A 19,534-nucleotide genomic window follows, 5' to 3' on the forward strand; every position below is an offset into this window, starting at 1 on the left:
ATCTGGAGGCTGGATCTCTCACTCCTGAGCTCGGCCTTCCGACTCCCTCCATGGGCACTATGAGAGAGACATCATGACGTCTCTCCCATAGTTCCGAGTAGCAGTAAGACCAGACGGCAGAGGACGCAGGAGCGGGGCTTCAGGTAATTGTTGTGATTGAATTTTTGTGTGTAAGGGACACTACTACTGGGGGCATTACTACTGGGGGCACTACTACTGCAGACATTACTACTGGGGGCACTACTACAGGGGGCATTACTATAGGGGGCACTGTGTAAGAGGCACCACTACTGTGGGCACTGCATAAGGGGCACCACTACTGAGGGCACTGCATAAGGGGTACTACTGCTGTGGGCATTATGTGTAAGGGGCACTACTACTGTGGGCATTATGTGTATTAGGGGCACTACTACTGTGGGGCACTATTATAGGCACTGTGTAAAAGGGGCACTACAGTGTGTTATAACATGAATAAGGGACACAATACTATGTGGTGTAATGTGAATCAGGGGCACTATGTGTGATGTATTATGAATAAGATTGTGCTACTGTGTGGCGTAATTTGATTTGCGGATACTATTGTGTGACCATGCCCCTTTCGTTTGAGACCATGCCCCTTTTTAATACCCATCATAGTAGTGCTAAATAAATTACAAGAACCGTAGCACTAATCCCTGTACACCTGCCTTCATTTTGGCCACAGGTTACAGTATGTGCAGTGACCTATATTGTCAATGTTGATATTTTGACTGTCTGTATTTTGATTTTTTCAAAATGTCAGCTTGTAAAATATAGACATGCACATATTGTCAATTGTAACATTTTAATGATCTATATTTTGAAATGCGGCCATGTCAATTAGTGTTTGCTCCCGTGGAACTACACATGCCATCATGCCCTGTTGCCTTTACCAGCCTCGACTGGTGACACTGTAGCAGGGGGCAAATACAACGCTTATTCAGTCAGCACAGGCCTGTATTCCCTAGATGGACAGGGGCCACAAATATATTTATGAATAAAATGGTAAAATAAAGTCGAATGGCGCCTCCTAGTGCATTAAAATAGTATATACTTCTAATTCAGAGTGATATATAGAAAACACACCTACCATAAAAGAACTTCCTTTGGTATACAGCGCTTGTGATAAATGAATACCAGGTTTCAACTTCACTGGCTTCCCATAATGTTTCAAACACAACACAAGTTATATAGTGGAGTGTATTTAAAAAGTGAATTTATAAAAAAAAAAAACCATTAAACGTACATTAAAATATTGCACAGAATATATAAATGCACATCAAGCCTATCTGAGCCAAGGGAACAGCAGAAGGATAGGTAGGTCCCAAACCAGGAGTATAGCCTCAACATGTTTCGTCCATCTGTATCAGCTACGACTTCATCAGGATGAAATCCTAGCTGATACAGATATATAATAGGATTCACATACTGAATGGGGGCACATAAGGAGCTACATGCAACAGAGAATCAGGACCTCAATCAGAGTCGGTTGAAGCGGCCGCACGGTCGTACGGGAAAAGGGGCCGGATATGCAAATGATTCCCTCGCAAGTTGCGTCCCTAAGTTCGGATCGGTAGCTGACCGACCAAGGGGAGGAAGTGGTGGGAAGACAAAAAAATACGCCCCCTTCTCGTACGCATTACACGTCGTCTCCGGGCATATAAGAATTAATCGAGACCATCGGGAACCATCGGAACTGGTCATAGAGCTTAAGGTTAACCATACCCTCTCTTAAGCTCTACGATCATGTCAGTGTAAAAACCTCCCATGTCACATGTGCCATGATGCTACTTTGTTATTTATGCACTCCCATAATCTGTATGCACTCCCATAAAACGCCGTTGGCATAATGAGGCACGCCTGCGTTCGGATCTCCACTCCCCCGTTTTCAAGCACCTTCCCCTGTTACCACCCACAAACGCCTCCATCTGTCACTCAAACTACCGACCTGGCTGTGTTCAAGGAGAGAGAAATTTCTGATCGTAGCAGCTAGTTTGCGCATTGCGAACTTTACGCACGCGCAGTATAGTGAACATCGGTGGCGTAAGACCGTGCGGCCGCTTCGACCGACTCTGAATGAGGTCCTCAGTCCCTTTATATGAATATGATATTAAGAATGAGTAAAGTACTGTGAAAATGCAATTACAATTATTCAGGGAAGTTGTAACAGAGTGACAATGGAAAGAATAGGGACTGGTGAGAAAGAGAGGATGAGTATTAGCAGATCTGTGGTAGTGAATCCTGTTGGGTGAGAGGTAGTTATCTAATTGAAGGTCGATTAAAATTGTCTCCTGGTGACATTATTATCATTAGCCCATGGGACTTAGGACCTCATTCAGAGTCGGTCGAAGCGGCCGCACGGTCGTACGGAAAAAGGGGCCGGATATGCAAATGATTCCCTCGCAAGTTGCGTCCCTAAGTTCGGATCGGTAGTTGGCCGACCAAGGGGAGGAAGTGGTGGGAAGACAAAAAAATACGCCCCCTTCTCGTACGCATTACACGTCGTCTCCGGGCATATAAGAATTAATCGAGACCATCGGGAACCATCGGAACTGGTCATAGAGCTTAAGGTTAACCATACCCTCTCTTAAGCTCTACGATCATGTCAGTGTAAAAACCTCCCATGTCACATGTGCCATGATGCTACTTTGTTATTTATGCACTCCCATAATCTGTATGCACTCCCATAAAATGCCGTTCGCATAATTAGGCACGCCTGCGTTCGGATCTCCACTCCCCGTTTTCAAGCACCTTCCCCTGTTACCACCCACAAACGCCTCCATCTGTCACTCAAACTACCGACCTGGCTGTGTTCAAGGAGAGAGAAATTTCTGATCATAGCAGCTAGTTTGCTCACGCGCATTGCGAACTTTACGCATGCGCAGTATAGCGAACATCGGTGGCGTACGACCGTGCGGCTGCAACGACCGACTCTGAATGAGGTCCTTATATTTTACCAAAGGGTACTGAAGAATCTTGCAAGATGTAGGTATTATATTATATATTATATACGAAATACTGATAATTACCATATGGAAGGCTCTGGATTCTCCCAGGAGGCTACAAACTGATGGTCAAAATTGGGACAGGATGTGGTGATAAAATGAGTATAGAGTTGTTAGATATAGTCATGTAGGTTATTTGGGGCATAATCTTTCTAATGTGTGACTTGTTCAGTTTGGGGGAATCCCATCATTTGTCCAAAATTGTGCCTCTCTGTGAGCACCATTTCCATCAATGGTTTCTGGCGCAAGGACCAGAAATACTGCACAGAACCAGGAACCACCTATAAGCACAGAGAGAAGGAGCATTATGTGGCCTGGTGATGTCACTGGCAGGCCCTCTCAGCAGCTCCTCCTCCAGTCTGTTCTGACCCTCGAGAATCAGTGGTTACTGGAATCAGTGGAGGTGCAGTGGCAGGTGTTGGACAAACTGCGAACAGACTACTGTATAGGAGCCAGATTGGAGATAGAAAAGGCTGCCAGGAGGTTGTTTTCACTGATGTAAGCAGCATGAGGGGGGCTCTGGGCTAGCATATAAATACATAATGGGCAAAATGGTGAATAAAGCCGATGAAAGGGGATAAAAATGCATCTCTTTCATATTAACATGTTAATATTATACACATGTATTTTATCATTCAAGTACAGTATCTCTGGCCAGTGTTACAATTTGAGTTTATTTTTGTTGATCAGTAATTTTCAGTTTCCCGAGAGCTGCCGCGAGAGCGACTTCTGGCAGCTTTGCGGGATGCAGCTTTCTGTTCATTTCTGCTGGCATCCTATGGAGGTGTAAGCAGAAATCAGGCTATTGTAATAATGCTTATGAGCTGCCTGCTTTGCGGGATGTGTCTCATAGAGGATTTGTACTCACATGCAAACAGAGGGGCGAATTCAGAGATGTACGTAAATTCAATATTTATGTACATCTCCGATGTTTGCAGATCTGCACATGCGAAGGAGCTAAACTACGCAAATGCAGATTTGTTTTCGCAATGTCGTTCACAATGCCCCAAAAGCCGCAGCATGGCTGGCGTTTGGGGGTGCTGACGGTGAGCTTTCCAGAAATTGGGGGGGTGTCGGCTACATTTTCTGGGCGTGCCGAAGCCAGTGTATGCATCCTTGGATGCAGCTTCACTGACCCCGACAGCGTGATTTCAGTGGACATCCTGAGTAACCTGAGGGTTACTGAGATGTCTGATATTCACACAGTTGATCTGATGCAGCGTCTTCGAATGCAGCAGCAGATCAGAGAAGCCGCCAGGAGCCATCTTTTTAAACAAGACACCACCTGCGGCATTTACATATTGTCACACAGCATAGTGGCTGCCACAATAGCGTCCATCTCTGAATCAACCCCAGAAATCAGTAAATAGTACTCTTATGCTCAGTGCAAGATGCTGGCAGCAGCTTGCTTATAATTGAATATTTCCCCTAATGTTTGCACTTGAAGACATTAATATATTTTTTGTAGAATATAAGCAAGACCATATGAACTTTGTCATATAATTCCTTATTATATGACTTGTTAGATGTTTACGTTTTAAGCACTTTATATATTAAGGTTATGTAAAGTAGTATACATTTCATGGCCACAGTATATTGCTTGTATCAAATGTGAAGTTCTATTGCTTTGTTTTGATCAAGTCTTTGGGCCTGATTCAGACCTGTTCGCTATCTGCGTACGCTCGCTGGATGCGTATGCAAAATTGGCAAAGTGACTCCACGGGAAGCGATCGCTTGCCAAGGCATAAGCACCCCCACCATGTCTTAGCGAGCGGCCACTTTGTATATGCGTACGCCCAAACGCACAGGCAGAGCCGCCCACCAGCAACACATCATCTCCTGGAAGTGTATTAAAACATTGGTACATCGAGCACCATCGGATGTGAACGCAGTGCTTGAGGTAGCTTTACCCTACCGCAAGCATTGCAAGGAAATCAGTGTAAAGAAAAACCAAGTGACGTGTACTATGACGCTACCTGTTAATTATGCATGCCTCTAAAACGGCGTTGAAACACTCAGGCACGCCTGTGTTCGCATCTCCAACCCCCCGTTATTAGTGTCCTGCCCCTGTTACCACCCACAAACGGCCTCTCCTGTCACTCATTACACTGGGCTGTCTTTGCATGGCGAGTGAGCGGTATGCGATCGCAGTGAGTAGTTTGCGCATGCGCAGAACAAAGCGTGCGCATGCGCGTACGCAGAACATCGGGCCTCTTGCGAGCACATGCATATAGCGAACGTATCTGAATCAGGCCCTTTGTTTGGATGAAGGGTATGTTCTGTGCAAACTGGGAACCAGAATTGTGTAGAAGTCCCCAATTAAATTGCTTTAGCTGTTACTTTCTGAAAAAGGCATTCAAAGTATTTTGAATGGCTGGTGCTTGGAGCAAATTAGATAATTAGTATGTGATTGAGACAAAGAAGAGTGCCTACTACTACTATAACGTAACTCCCCTCAGGGTCTGCAGTGACAAGAGTGGGTGTGAAGGTGAATCTGCTGTTGTATAGCAACTCCTCTGTGCATTGTGCTAGCTTATGTGAAGAACAGTGTGAGGACATGGCCTACATTTACATTGTGTGTGATTACCTGTAAAGTGCTTTCTTGTGAGAGCCATATACAGTTTTTTGCATGCAGGACACACTGTTGTGCTCTGTTTTGGGCAAGATAACCCATTTGTGTTTATACAGTTACATTTTATATAAGCTACAGTGTATGTTTGGGAATGTACAAGTGAAATCTTATACCCCTTTTACACCAGAGCAAAAACCTGGGTTTTTGCTGGGTCTACCCGGGTCGCAGCTCAGTGTAAAAGGGTCCCTGAAAAATAACCCAGGTCAAGTGACCCAGCAATCCAACCCAGATAGCTACCAGGGTTGGACCCAGGATGGACCCGGGTAATGGTGCAGTGTAAACGGTGCAACCCGGGTTATCTGACCTGGGTCATGCCTAAAATTAGCTGATTGGTGGTTGTGGGGCATTCACCTCCCACTTTTTATGACCTCACAGGTTTAGCAGGGCAGTCCTGAGTTCAGTGTGAACAGGGCTGACCTGGGAGTTACCCAGATCGAAAGTACAGTGTAATACCTCTTTTCCACCAAAAACCCAGGCCCTAAGGCTGGTATCCAATTAGCAGTAAAAACATTTTTCGAACTAAAATATTATGTTATTTTCGCAAATTTTGGGTCTTTTTTCGTGGTATCCAAGTAAACCCCATTTTTTACGTCCGAAAATTTTCTGTTTTTCTCACGAAAATACATAGGATCCGCGACCTAGGTGATTTAACTGCTGCGATATGGAGAAAAATGACTTCTTATCACAGATTTAGTTTCACCTGCCTGAAGCAAGTAAAGCAACATCCCTGATAAGTGTCGGCATCAGGACTAATTGGATAGCCTCGAGCGAGGTAGTTAGCAGCGGTAATTTATCGCTGCTAATTGGATACCGGCTCTAGTCTCCAAGTAACGGCAAACACAAGCATAACCCCTACCCAATGATTATAGTTATGATTGGAATCTTTTTGGCCTGTTCCAAACCCCTGCTTCATCTCATCTGTGAGCTCAAAAAAAATTCCACAATTTACTCTTTTCACGAACACTCATGCATAAACCCCTCATCACAGCTGTGTTAGCACAATGAACCACATTGGGTCCTGAATCAGACTTAACAGACCCAGTGGCTTCCACTCTATTAACCCGTGTGCCAGAATTCCAAGACAGAACCCAAAGAATGAGACATGGAGCTAGAAGTAAACATGGACAGGTCATCAACAACATCAAGCAGGCCATACTCAATGCCTCCAGATGGACCAGGGTTCCGATCACCACCTTGTCCACTTCACGTGTAGAAGCCACCTCAATGTGTTGCAGAGTGCCAGTGTCGCTGACATCAGGAGAACTAACAGACAGGGAGCAATCATCTGATACAGCAGAAACAGCATTAACAGTGGGCACCAGAGGAACAATGAACGGAGGAGGACAGAGGAGAGATTGGGAGAGGAGGGGGACAAAAGGACTCTGGTGTGGAGTAGGAAGCTCTGTATGATACACAGGGGCTTCTCTGGGAACGGTTGCCATGGGGTGTGGATGCTTGCAGAAGCCATGTACAGTGGCCCCTGGGACGCTGCTGTAAAAAGTGATTACCCGCAAAGGTCCAGTAAGTGAGTGGATAGGTATGTGGCAGGGACTGCAGGTTCAAAAATAAAGCTACCCTTTTTACTGTTATTCCTTATTCAGTATTTTAAAGACTGTTTAAATGATTACTAATAAATTGGTGATTGATATATTTGTCAGCACTTTTAGTTCTGTCTTTTGGATAGTTCAGAGGAGAAGTGATAGACTTGAATTAAAAGATGAGTTTTAAGGGCATTCTTACAGGAAGGGATACTTGAGAAAAGTGTTATGAGCTGGGAAAGGTGTTACAGAGATTGAGAGCAGTGCAAGAAAAATCCTAAAAGTGTGAGTGGAAAGTAGTGAGCAGGGAGGAGTATAGGGAAGTGGTCATATCTAGGAATGGAGTTGGGAGGTTGGAGTTCTTATGGAAATTATTTTGGAAGTGTAGGTAGGGATAAGTGTTTGAGGGATTTTGATTTGAGAGGAGTTTAAATTTGATTTGGTGTTTTACAGGAAGCCAGTAAAATAACAGGCAGAAGATGGCGCAGCAAGGGAAAAAAATTAAGGTGGGCAGCATTGTAGATGAAAGACTAAAGAGGGGTGTAGTGGAAGTTGGGTAAGCTGGTGATGAGTAGGTTACTTCAGGGAAGGCAGCAATAATAACTTAGTATCCAATGTAAAGGTCTGGGCAGGCAGCAAAGAAGATATTGGTTGGTAGCCAAAAGCAAAGGTCAGGCAAGAAACAAGCAAAGTCAATAGACAATAAAGAGCAGAATCAGTCTGAAAACAGCATACTTCCAGATATAGCTGGCAAGGAGGAACTAGACTACCTTCACTATAAAGAGCAGGAAACCAATCTGAAAGCTTCAACTGAACCATGCTCTCTCAAACAATGATAGCCTGTGATCAGTGTAACCCAGTGAGAAGAAGTAGTGACAGGAGCTTGCAGTGAGGCACTATGCATCATCTCCTATGTTTATGTTAGGTCCCCACAACATAGGACCCAATACAGCCAAAATCAATATGTCCTGCCTTCTGCCCTTGTTATATTGATTACTTAAGTCTGATGACATTTAAAGTACCAGTGCCAAAAGCCATTGGGCCTGATTCAGACCCACTCACGAGCGGCTGTCCGCTCGCAAGTGGGTCGATGTTATGGACTGAGTATGCGCACGACGGAGGGAGCTCCGTCATGCGCATGTGCCAGACGCGACGAGCGAAGGAAAGTCCTTCGCTCGTTGTGTCCGATCAAAGGGGGGCGTGCTGTCAATGTTGATTGACAGCACGCCCCCTTTGGTGGGCGTGCCGGGAGCGTGCCTCCCTGACGGGGGCGTTCCCACGGGAACGCCTCCCGTCAAAAGCCGGCCCACTGACATCACTAGTGATGTCAGTGGGAGTGATTTTGGCTCTGATAGAGCCAAAATCACTCCGGAGCTTGCGGTTGAAAACCTCAACCGCAGGCTCCGGCTCGCAATTTCGATGGTCGCGATGGTCTCGACCATCACGGCCATCACAATGCACGCTCGTATAGCCTGTGGGTGGTGACCCACAGCTATACGAGCGTCCAGAAGGACGCTCCATTTTCATGGAGGCCGGCCCTCATTCAGAGCGTGCGCTCTGCTCAGAGCGTACGGCTCTGAATGAGGGCCATAATGTTGTAGCTTTGAATGTAATTTCTCTTAAGTTATATGGACCTCAATTATAGTAATGGATTATTTAACAAAATATTCTCTAAAAGAATGAGATAGCCATTTAGTATTTATAGCATATACATTGTAAGAGAAACTACAGTAGGTGCACACCTGTCCCCCCTTCTTCTCTCACTGCTGGTTATGCTATAGACACATACAAGTACAGTATGTGTTTAAGAATTGCCAAGTACAATACAATGTCATGCTCTGTTAGTAAAATTTGAGAAGTCGCTGTGATGAATGAATGATATAAGATAACAAGTAATTCAATGTTTTGTTAACACTATACATATATAAGTGATAAGCTATAACACATTTCTTTCACTCTTAACTTTCCAACAGAGGCTTACTGGCAAAGCACCGCTGTATCGTCAAAAGAGAGACTGGATAATTGACACCTTTAACCTTCGAGAAGAGTTACCTGGCCCTTACCCAATGCTGGTTGGCACGGTGAGCTCTCAGGATATATTTCCATTTTATCGCTTTGTATAATACTACTTAATTTATGGCTTTATGGTTCATTTACAACTTAAATTAATCATGAGTATCTGTGGAGTCAAAATTTTCGTTATTAAATGTGGCAATATTGTGTTTGTAAAGCTATTCATTACGTTGCTTAGAGTGCATCTAGCAATGCAACATGGGGGCTTAAACAGGTACCATTGAAAGTAAAGGACGAAGCCCAAAGACCGCCGGCTCTGAGTTAGTGCAAATTTCAAGTCAATTTGTGAAGTGAAACTAAATGCACCCCTCCCTGATCAGCAAGGAATTACCTTACACGTGCACCACTTTATGTCATAGTTACACAAAGGCTCAATTACAGTTGGACCTGCGTCAATTTTTGTTGCGCAAATATTTATTTCAGTAAGCTTCTTATTGAGTAGTTACTGGGTATCAACCCCCCCAGCTGATAGGACTTAATTAGCATGGCAGCTAAATCATATCATATCACGGCTGTTTCTATACAAAACATAACCAACTTTTTCTCTAAGATTACTGCAGGAAAGAAGATTCTCATAATAATTTTAAAGTGGTAAACAAGAAATATAGAGATGTTTGTATTTACTACACTTAGGTCCAGATTTAATTAGCTGTGGTAATTTACTGCGTGAGGAAAAGAGAGGTAGCCTCGGACTTTTACACCCAAGCCTATACAATTACAAACCCTTTTCCTCGCATCGTAAAATTGCGGTTAACATGCGTTAAACCATAGGTTCCGCATAAGTGTCAAGAGCTATGGGTTAACATGTTTGCCACACCCACTGTAAGAAATCCGCTTTAAGGGGAGCCTGTGAGCTTACCGCGGGCTAAATTGAATAGCCCTGGCCAACCAAATAGCCTGTGGTTAATTGCTATGACTAATTGAATCTGACCTTCATATTGATATTGTGAAATGCACATTTATTAATAACTGTTAAGACAAGACTTTATATGACACTTCATTACGTACATTATTGAATTGTGTGCTTTAGCATTTACTTCTAATACTGTCAAGCCAAATCACAGATCTCATGGAGACAAAAGCTGGGTACACACTGACAGATATATTGGTCGATCAATTGACCGGCCAGTGTTTACCAGCGATATGTCTGTGAACAACGTCGTTCACAGACATATAGCGTCGGCTGTGCTGCACAGCCGATGGACAGATATATCTGTCCATCGACAAGTGTGTACGGAAGATGATGGTCATTTAGTGTATATGAACGACCATCATCTACAGACATATCTGCAGATCACTTGATCTGCAGATATATCTGCTAGGTGTATACCCAGCTTAAGGGCCTGATTCAGAGTTGCAAGCAAGTCTCAGTGTACAGATCTCGATACTGTGAACAAACTGCGCAGGTATCAGAACCTGCAACTTTCAGCAATTATGGGCCATTCAAAATCATGGATCCCAGTAGTATATTCACTTGTGGGTGATTTGGTGTAAGTAGCCAACAACCGTTCACACATAGAATAAGTGTATCATGATTATGTAGACGGAATTGTGGGCTATTCAGAAGTTAGTGTACTCTATGCACAGATCTGTCCTACTTCAGAAAGATCTCTTGCACCAAAGATATGGCTGATGCAAATGTGTGCTGATGAAGACAGCTACTTTTATAAGCTATTGGTTGGGATGTGGTCGCATAAATGCAGCCAGCTCTGAATACAGAAGGAGATCCACATGTATTTCTGAGCACGGAAATTGGCTACAATTGAGGCCAGTGAGACTCTGATTCAGGCCTTAAGTATACACGCCTCTAAGCCTGAACTACTGTATGTCTGGCGCAAATGTAAATATTTTTGAGAATTTTGAGATGCATCTGACTCAACATAATATGGGTAGGTGCCCACTGATGCCACTCTCAAAAAAGTTACTGTATTTACCATGATAATGTTGATTGGGATATCACAAGAACTCTACTGGTCACAGACTGAAAATTACCAGTAGCCAGAGACAGAGTGGAAACGTGCTGTGTCAGGGTCTAGCTCCAGTTTGACTTGGTCATATAAATAGAATATGGTGTTACAGTTCATCCGGAACATCTGTTTGACTTCGCCATCGGCAAATGCGTTCAGGTTCAATCACATCCAAAAAAAAGTGTTCTGAGCAGCCTTTGTGATACCTGCATTACCTAATTTTCTGCTCAGTTTCTTGCTCCTGGGTCCATCCAGCCTGGTGGTAGAGCTTCTGAAATCCCAGCCACATGCAATGAATACCAATGGTAGTATATATTGCCATTTTTCCTTCACACAAATCAATGCAGCTGATTTAGGCCCTTTAAGAGGCATCATCATTGTTTTACTTCTAATTGCAACTTGAAACACCTGTGAACACATGCAAACACATCCAAATTCACACAAACACTCACCTCAGGAGGTCGTCTGTTTGAAAAGTTTATTTTGTTGAGAGTTTGGTAATTTCTCATGCGAGTTGCAAAACTCGATTCTTGGTAAATTTGCGAGTTGTATGGTTTTCTATAGAAAGTACTTGCGAGTTTTGGTGATGGTGTATTTGGTAGTGTTTTGTAAACTCATGCGAGTTTTGATGTCTGTTTCCTGCGAGTTCACATGTGTTTGCCCTTAGTAAATTTGCGAGTCGGAAAAACAGGCTAAACTCGCATGAGATTGCAAACTCGCCCAAACACGATTCTTAGTAAATTTACTCCCAATTGTAATAGTCTACAAGCCGCAGCAAGTGCCAAGATTGTGTCGATTAAGACACAAGATTTAAAGCTGCAGTTTTTGTAAAGGGAAAACCAAGCTGGGTCCATTGTAAAAAATTAGCTAATTTTAATCTTATGGCTAAATCACTGAAATCTTGGTACTTGCAGCAACTCGCAGGTTTTTACATTTGGCCATCATGAGAAATGGATGCAATGTGAAACAGTGGAGTAAAAGCAGAAATTTATTCAGGTTGGGTATGGCATGCCCGACCCGGATTCTGACTGGTGTCGGGATGCTGGCACCAGCATCCCGTCAGCCGGGATTTAAACTACATCCCATTAATTCAAATTCAAGAAAGGGACATGGAATGGTTGGGAGAACAGATGAACTGTGATGCTACCAGAAACATCCTCTCTATAATCATGAGGCACTCTCAGAGAGATGTACTGTACTGTATCAAGCAGTGTAAAGCAGTGGAGAAGTTGCGCTTAGCAACCAATCAGCATTGAGGTAGCATTTATCAAGTATATTTTATAAAATGTTAGGTAGGGGAGGATTGTTTGCTGTGAACAATTTGTCCAGTCCACATCTCCACTCTTTACACGGATTGATACATCTTCCCCCATAGACCTTATTCAGTATTAATTGTAAAAGCAAAAACGAGACAATTTTCTCCTGGAATAAATCATGTACTAAATCAGGTTTTCCTAAACTCGGTCCAAAATGCACCTGTGCTTATGCATGGAAATTCTTAATTCCCGAACTGTTAGGGTGCCTTGAGGACCAGGTTTGAGAACCACTGTAATAAAGCAAGAAACAGAGTTGTATACCCTCAAATGCTGTAGCACTGCTTAATCTCTATCATCCTGAATTGATAAAGTTAATCAAAAATAGACTTTTTAAAATCATAAAATGAAATCTAATGCGGAAAGTTGTCTTAAGATAACAACACAAATTACAATGTTTATGCTCCCCATCAAATTATTAAATTGGTAATTGCATCAATTTTCTTTCAGCGTTAGAACACACAGTATACATATTTGTCACAATACTACTGGAAAGTAATAAGATCACATGTAAAAAAGTATAAGATTCAACTGCATGAATAAATATTTTGTGATTTTCAGATCTACTGATTGCATTGAACATTCATGTAATATTTTTAAATTAGAGCACACACATTACAATGTGATATTATTGAGAGGAAACTTGTCCAACTTACCTAATACAATTTGTAAGTGTCTCTAACATAAGACACAGGACTATTTACTAAGCTGTGTTAGGAGATAAAGTGAATGGTGATAAGGTACCAGCCAATCAGCTCCTAACTGCCATTTTTCAAACAGAGCCTGTGACATGGCAGTTAGGAACTGATTGGCTGGTACCTTATCAATTTCACTCTCATAACACAGCTTAGTAAATAGACCCCATAGTCACATACTGTATTTCTATACTGTGCTATCAAAATGTTATGAATTCAATTTACCAGCGACTTTATCATTTGTGTAAATACCATTAAGCAAATAATACATCAATAAAACTTATGTAAAAATAAATAATGCAGACCATGCTCTCTTAATTGAGCCAGCAGGCCACATGCCACCAGGGGTGTGACCACTGAATAATGGGGGCGTGTCAATATGACACACCACCATTTCTCATCACTCTGGGAAAATGTATTTCCATTCCAGTTTGAATCCCAGGTATCGCTAGATTTTAAATTAAGGGGAATATGAAGTAGCTTGATATAGTTAGAATTCACAGGCTTTCACTGTAGTAGCAGATGACTCCATTGGAATGGTGACTGACTGCAAATCATGAGGTGCTAAGTTCAAATCCTAGGTATGGCTGCATTTTAGATTAAGGGGAATATGAAGTAGCTTGATATAGTTAGAATTCACAGGCTTTCACTGTAGTAGCAGATGACTCCATTGGAATGGTGACTGACTGCAAATCATGAGGTGCTAAATTCAAATCCTAGGTATGGCTGCATTTTAGATTAAGAAGAATGTGAAGTAGCTTCATATAGTTAGAATTCACATTCTTCCCTGTAATAGCAGATGACTCCATTAGTAAGCTGTCTGACTGCAAACATGAAATGACAGATTCGAGTCCCAACTATGACTGTAGTTTGAAATGTGAATATGACTGAAGGAGATGAGATGTGATCAAATGCAGAGGGGAAATGCTGGGACTCTGGACCGCATTCAGAGTCGGTCATTGCGGCCGCACGGTCGTACGCCACCGATGTTCGCTGAACTGCGCAATGCATAAAGTTCGCAATGCGCGTGCGCAAACTAGCTGCTACGATCAGAAATTTCTCTCTCCTTGAACACGGCCAGGTCGGTAGTTTGAGTGACAGAATGAGGCATTTGTGGGTGGTAACGGGAAGGTGCTTGAAAACGGGGGAGTGACGATCCGAACGCAGGTGTGCCTAATTATGCGAACGGCGTTTTATGGGAGTGCATAATTAACAAAGTAGTGTCATGGCACACGTGACATGGGTGGTTTGTACACTGACCTGATTGTAGTGCTTAAGAGAGGGTATGGTCAACCTTAAGCTCTACGACCAGTTCCGATGGTTCTCGATGGTCTCGATTAATCCTCATATACCCGGAGATGACGTATAATGCGTACGAGAAGGGGGCGTATTTTTTGTCTTCCGGACGCTTCCTCCCCTTGGTCGGCCAGCTAACGATCCGATCTTAAGGACGCAACATGCGAGTGCATCATTTGCATATCCGGCCCCTTTTCCCGTACGACCATGCGGCCACAACGACCGACTCTGAATGAGGTCCTCAGAGAGCAGGAAGCTGCATTGCCAAGGGACATTTCTTCTTTAACAGCAACTTCCAGATACGCTGCCCTGGATATCGGTGCCCCCTCAGTTGGGTCTGCTACAGCGCCTAGGGCATGTGTTTTGGCCCAGGGTGACCCTGTGAAAGGGTCTCCTGGCTGAGTTTTAGTCAGGTGCTGGTTTTAAAAATACGGAGAAACCCACGTCATTTTCCCCCCAATTTTTAAAACCAGGACTGGCTCATAAAATATGGGCGACCCCTATATATTTTGTTCCCCATATTTTTAGACTGGCTGCTAGAGCCCGGGGTTGTTAATGCTTTTGAGGGGGAACCCCACATAATTTTTTACCTAAAATTAACCATCTATTTAAACATTTATACACACAAGCAGCCTGCACATATCTCACTGCTTGTTCAGGAGTGTTGAGCTAGGGAAACACATGCAGGAAACACGGGTAGGAGTGATACACATACACCATCGGAAAACATGATCCCGTCAAACATGGGAGCTTAGAAAATTAGCGAATTTCTTTTATAAAAAACCTTGTTTATGATAATTTCTACCTGTGTTTAAATACAGACCAGACACGATTCTCAGTAAATGTACTCCTTAGAGTAGGGGTGGGCAATAAGTGCCCCCCCAGCTGTTGTAGAACTACACATTCCAGCATGCCCTGCCACAGTTTTGCTATTTAATCAACTAAAACTGTTGCAAGGTATGCTGGGATGTGTAGTTCAACAATAACTTGAGTTCTTCCTATTGCCCACCCCTGCCTTAAAGCCTAGCTTAGTTGGTTTTATTTTACTGCAAACTGCTGCTATGTTGAGGAAGCTGAGAGAGCGCATAATGCTAGCTGGCAATACTTGCTTACACTCCCGATACGGCCGTGAGCCTCCTGAAAATGAGGTGCTGCTCCCAGCCCCCTGGAAAGCAGGCAAGTCTCCCACCCAGCCGCCAACCCCCCAGTCCCCCCGCAATTGTTACACAAACCCCCACAGCAGGGAGGAGGGGGGGTCGATGACATCATTATGACCCTGCCCCCTGCTTCATAATGCCGGTAATCTCGGTCATGCCCCCCCTCTGCCAAAATGTCAGCAAAAATGTAGCTGGCACTTCATAAATGTGGATCACAGTTAATAAAATGGAGATAAATTATACCACTTGCCAATCCCTGATTTATCAGCATGTGCAGAGTGACATCACATCCTGGGTTTGCAGTAGTCTTGGTTATTGGCCATTTCCAATCATTTTCTCCTTATTCTGAACTTGAAAGAGAAGGTTAAGAGATCTGGCCTGTTTTATTATACATGGGTTGCATACCAAGAGTCCAACAGTCAGGTGCTCAACCTGCACCATTTACTATGAAACCATCAATAAATAGTTGTGCCCAATTCTTTTCTAGGGATTACACCAACACACCCGGCTACCACCATAACACCCTGGGGCCAGATTAAGCGTGGAATACCTATTCTATATAGCTAGACACAGACCTACAGTCGACCTGGGGATTCTCCTGAGGCTCAGGCAGAGGGGCTTAATGTACCACACACTGCTCCAAATAGATCTAGCACAGCATATGGCATCTGTAATAATGAGTCTTGAACATTTCATATATCTATAACTAACAGATGGTGTGTTGGTTATTCATATTCTGTACATTACCTGACACACCTTTAAAACTGCCTACAGCAGGGACACCTGCTGTTCTTAAATCATCTCTCATGTTGATTCACTTTGTCTAAATTTTAAAACTCAAAGCGTGACATATTTTACTAACTTTCTCATGTATAGTGCAAATCTACTCCACTTTTCTCCTGTCCAATTTGATTTGTTCTCCTGTTAAAATTAAGGTTGTAGCTTAGTATTTTGCCAAATATCAGTCATTGACTTTTAATCAGTATGATATGTATGACAAAGATTGAAGAAATTTCTTCTTAAAAGGATACTATGCTTTGTTGCTGCGTTCTCCGATAATTGTATTGCTCCATTTTACTATAAGAAATAAAGTAATCCAATGAGAGTACCCTCTGCTGGAAGAGGTCTAGTGACATTCGATAAGGGACTGTCGAAGTTAACGTTTCATATCGGAGTTTTTACCTGCGATAAAGTATCGGGCGCGCTCCCACTTATCCCCGTATTCAATATAAAATTAACGAAAACGGAACCTCCGAAGTTGGATTTGCGTAAAGTTACGATTTTTTCCTTAAAAAAATTGTAAGACCCCCCTAAAGTTGTAAAAACATGGGGGATCACTATGGGTACCCCCGTTTTAGCCTTTAAATGAAAGTCGGGGATTTAAATAGCCGCAGCAGGTGTTTTTTTCCCGACATTGAAGAAGTGTTGCAGAAGAGCACTTAGGTTATTTTTTTCGTTTTTTTAAGTGGTCCCATCAAATTTGGGGTACATGAAAATGGGTACTAGCATATTTTGATGTCCCTAAAGTAAGTTTTTAAAAATTCTGTATTTGTGCACCTGCCGCTATAAATCTATTCTAGAAAACACCTGCCGCATACTTGCAGAATAGCCCTGAACCTATTTCCCTATTGTTATACAATTTTTTCCCATTTTTTTTTTCACCCCAATTTTTAAATACATTTTTTGGGGTGTCCCTTTTTTTTTTTAAACTTTTTTTGACACAGTTCTTTTTTAAATGTCATTCCCAGAGGTGCAGGCTATTTTTTTTCTGCACTTTTTTTCGACACCTATTCAATGGTGAAAAGTTATCCCCGTTTTTTTTATCAAAGACTTTTCAAAACTGCGATAAGTCTTTGAAATTGAATTCGGTGTAAAGGTAAAACCTGCGATAATGACGTCATACCTCCGATATTAACGCAAAAACTATGTTTTCGGTCCCATATAGAATACCCCTCAAAGTGTGTTAAGGTGAAAGTAAAATATGTATCCAAGCCCTCAAAATACAGTGGTACATGTATGAAGTGGTGATAACCCTATTTTGGGGCGTTTTCCTGATGGTGGAAAAGAGGGATCCTCTAGCGAAATCAGTGATTTCTCCTGCAGATGTTATTTTTGATCCTACTGTAGTCCACACTCTACTATGGGGACTGCAAAGCTCGGAGATTTATCAAACTGCTGAAAAGCTGAGGATGTCATTCTATGTACTAACAAGTTCAAAGATGTTCAAACCCCTCTTACTAGGTGTCTATGCATGTGTGACCTTATCATCAAATGCATGTGCAGATTTGTGAAAGAAAAAGGTTTTCACTGGGCACGTGTGGCAACTCCAGGCCATGCATGTGCATTACAGAATTCCATATTCTGTATACATAGAAACCTTTTGCCGCAGAATTAAACTAACTGCAAAGGATAAAGAAAACATTGAATTGGGCTTCATGTTTTACTGAACATCTCAAGGTAGGTCACTGTTGACAAATTGCAGTGATACTGTGCGGTCTATGGGGGTGATTCAGTAGTGTGTGAAAATGCAAAGCTGCACGCAAGACCAGAGAAAACACATTCCTTTTATCATTACTGTAATATGTCACTTAACCATTATTTTGATTGGTGAAACCATTAATGGTTTCCTGTGAATGGTTTCATGCTATTGGTTATAAGCATACAACCATTGATGGAGACCTGATGGTTAACCCTCTGATGGCCATCCTTACTGCACAGCTCTGACATCATTCTCTCTCAACCTCAAACCTCATGTGCTGTTGAGAAGGAGGAGTCAGAGTAGAATGTGCAGAGCCCTGATTGGAGGCGCTTAGCACATGCTCCTAAGACCCCCTGTGATTATCTGAGAATACAGAGATAGTGCTGTGCAGGCTGCTCCACCAAGACTACACTGCAATTTTTAGCAGCACTGTTGGGGTCACAGCCTGCCAGTAACCCAGAAGTGCTGGATGGGCAAGACTGTCTAATCAAGCCTTTGTACTCCATCCTGGAATCCTTAACAAGAGACAAGAGTCCACAAGGTTTTGTTGGACAGAGTTATGGCATCCTTACGCCAACAGATAATTCAGCACAATAATGCAGAAACAAGATTTAACTTTGTGTAGGCTGGTTTTTGCATTGTGAATGGTGGAGTGGACAGTGGAGTGGACACTGGGCTTAATTCATGTTTGTACGCACTCACAGCTGTTCATGCAAGTGAGCGATATCTGCAGACTGCGTATGCACAGCGAATGTTACATATACAGTCTAAAAATAAAATGTAACACCTCCACAGTCAGGGACTGGTTTAGAGGTGTACACACATGTGTCCGAACCGAACGTATGCAATGTTGAGCAGCTATGGGTGATTCGGAGTTGGTGCACTTGCCAACTAGTCTGAATACAGGCAAAGATCTGCATTTATTTCTGAGCATGCAAAATATGCAACTCTGGATCAGACCCTCATTGTTATCCCCTAATGCCAATCATCTTGGCCGCAGCAGTCTGTATGGAAATGCCAAGTAATGTGATTAGATGGCAACTGATTCATTTAATTAATTGATCTGTTATAGCTTCAACACTAATGTGTGACATACTTGCAACTGAAGGTCAATCCACATATAGTACATAAGAAGCAGCTAGATAGTGCTGCTGATAGTAATCATCATTTTCATTATTGCATATATTTGTGTATGCAGTTATATTTGCATCTACTTGAGCAGCCAATTTGTGAATAGTCCCTTCCTTTACTTGTATATGTTTGCCCACCCTTCCCTCCCCTGTACAGCCTATCCAGACATAAGTAGTCGTAACTGGAAAATAGGCAAAAAGTAGTTACGCAGATCTATTCATATGTTTTTT

At 42.7% G+C, this 19,534-nt stretch overlaps 1 protein-coding gene across 1 annotated transcript in view; it reads left to right on the forward strand.

The window, feature by feature from the left end:
- Positions 1-19,534, forward strand: part of LOC148540674 (cadherin-like protein 26) — a 134,842-nt gene that overhangs the window by 48,722 nt on the left and 66,586 nt on the right. The window contains exon 3 of the mRNA XM_088442598.1: positions 9,167-9,274. Within this exon, the coding sequence (XP_088298724.1) occupies positions 9,167-9,274 (108 nt within the window). The remainder of the gene's footprint in view (positions 1-9,166; positions 9,275-19,534) is intronic.

Source organism: Taudactylus pleione, unplaced genomic scaffold (genome assembly GCF_031769625.1).
Source record: "Taudactylus pleione unplaced genomic scaffold, aTauple2 ptg000018l, whole genome shotgun sequence".
Taxonomy (NCBI): Eukaryota; Metazoa; Chordata; class Amphibia; order Anura; family Myobatrachidae; genus Taudactylus; species Taudactylus pleione.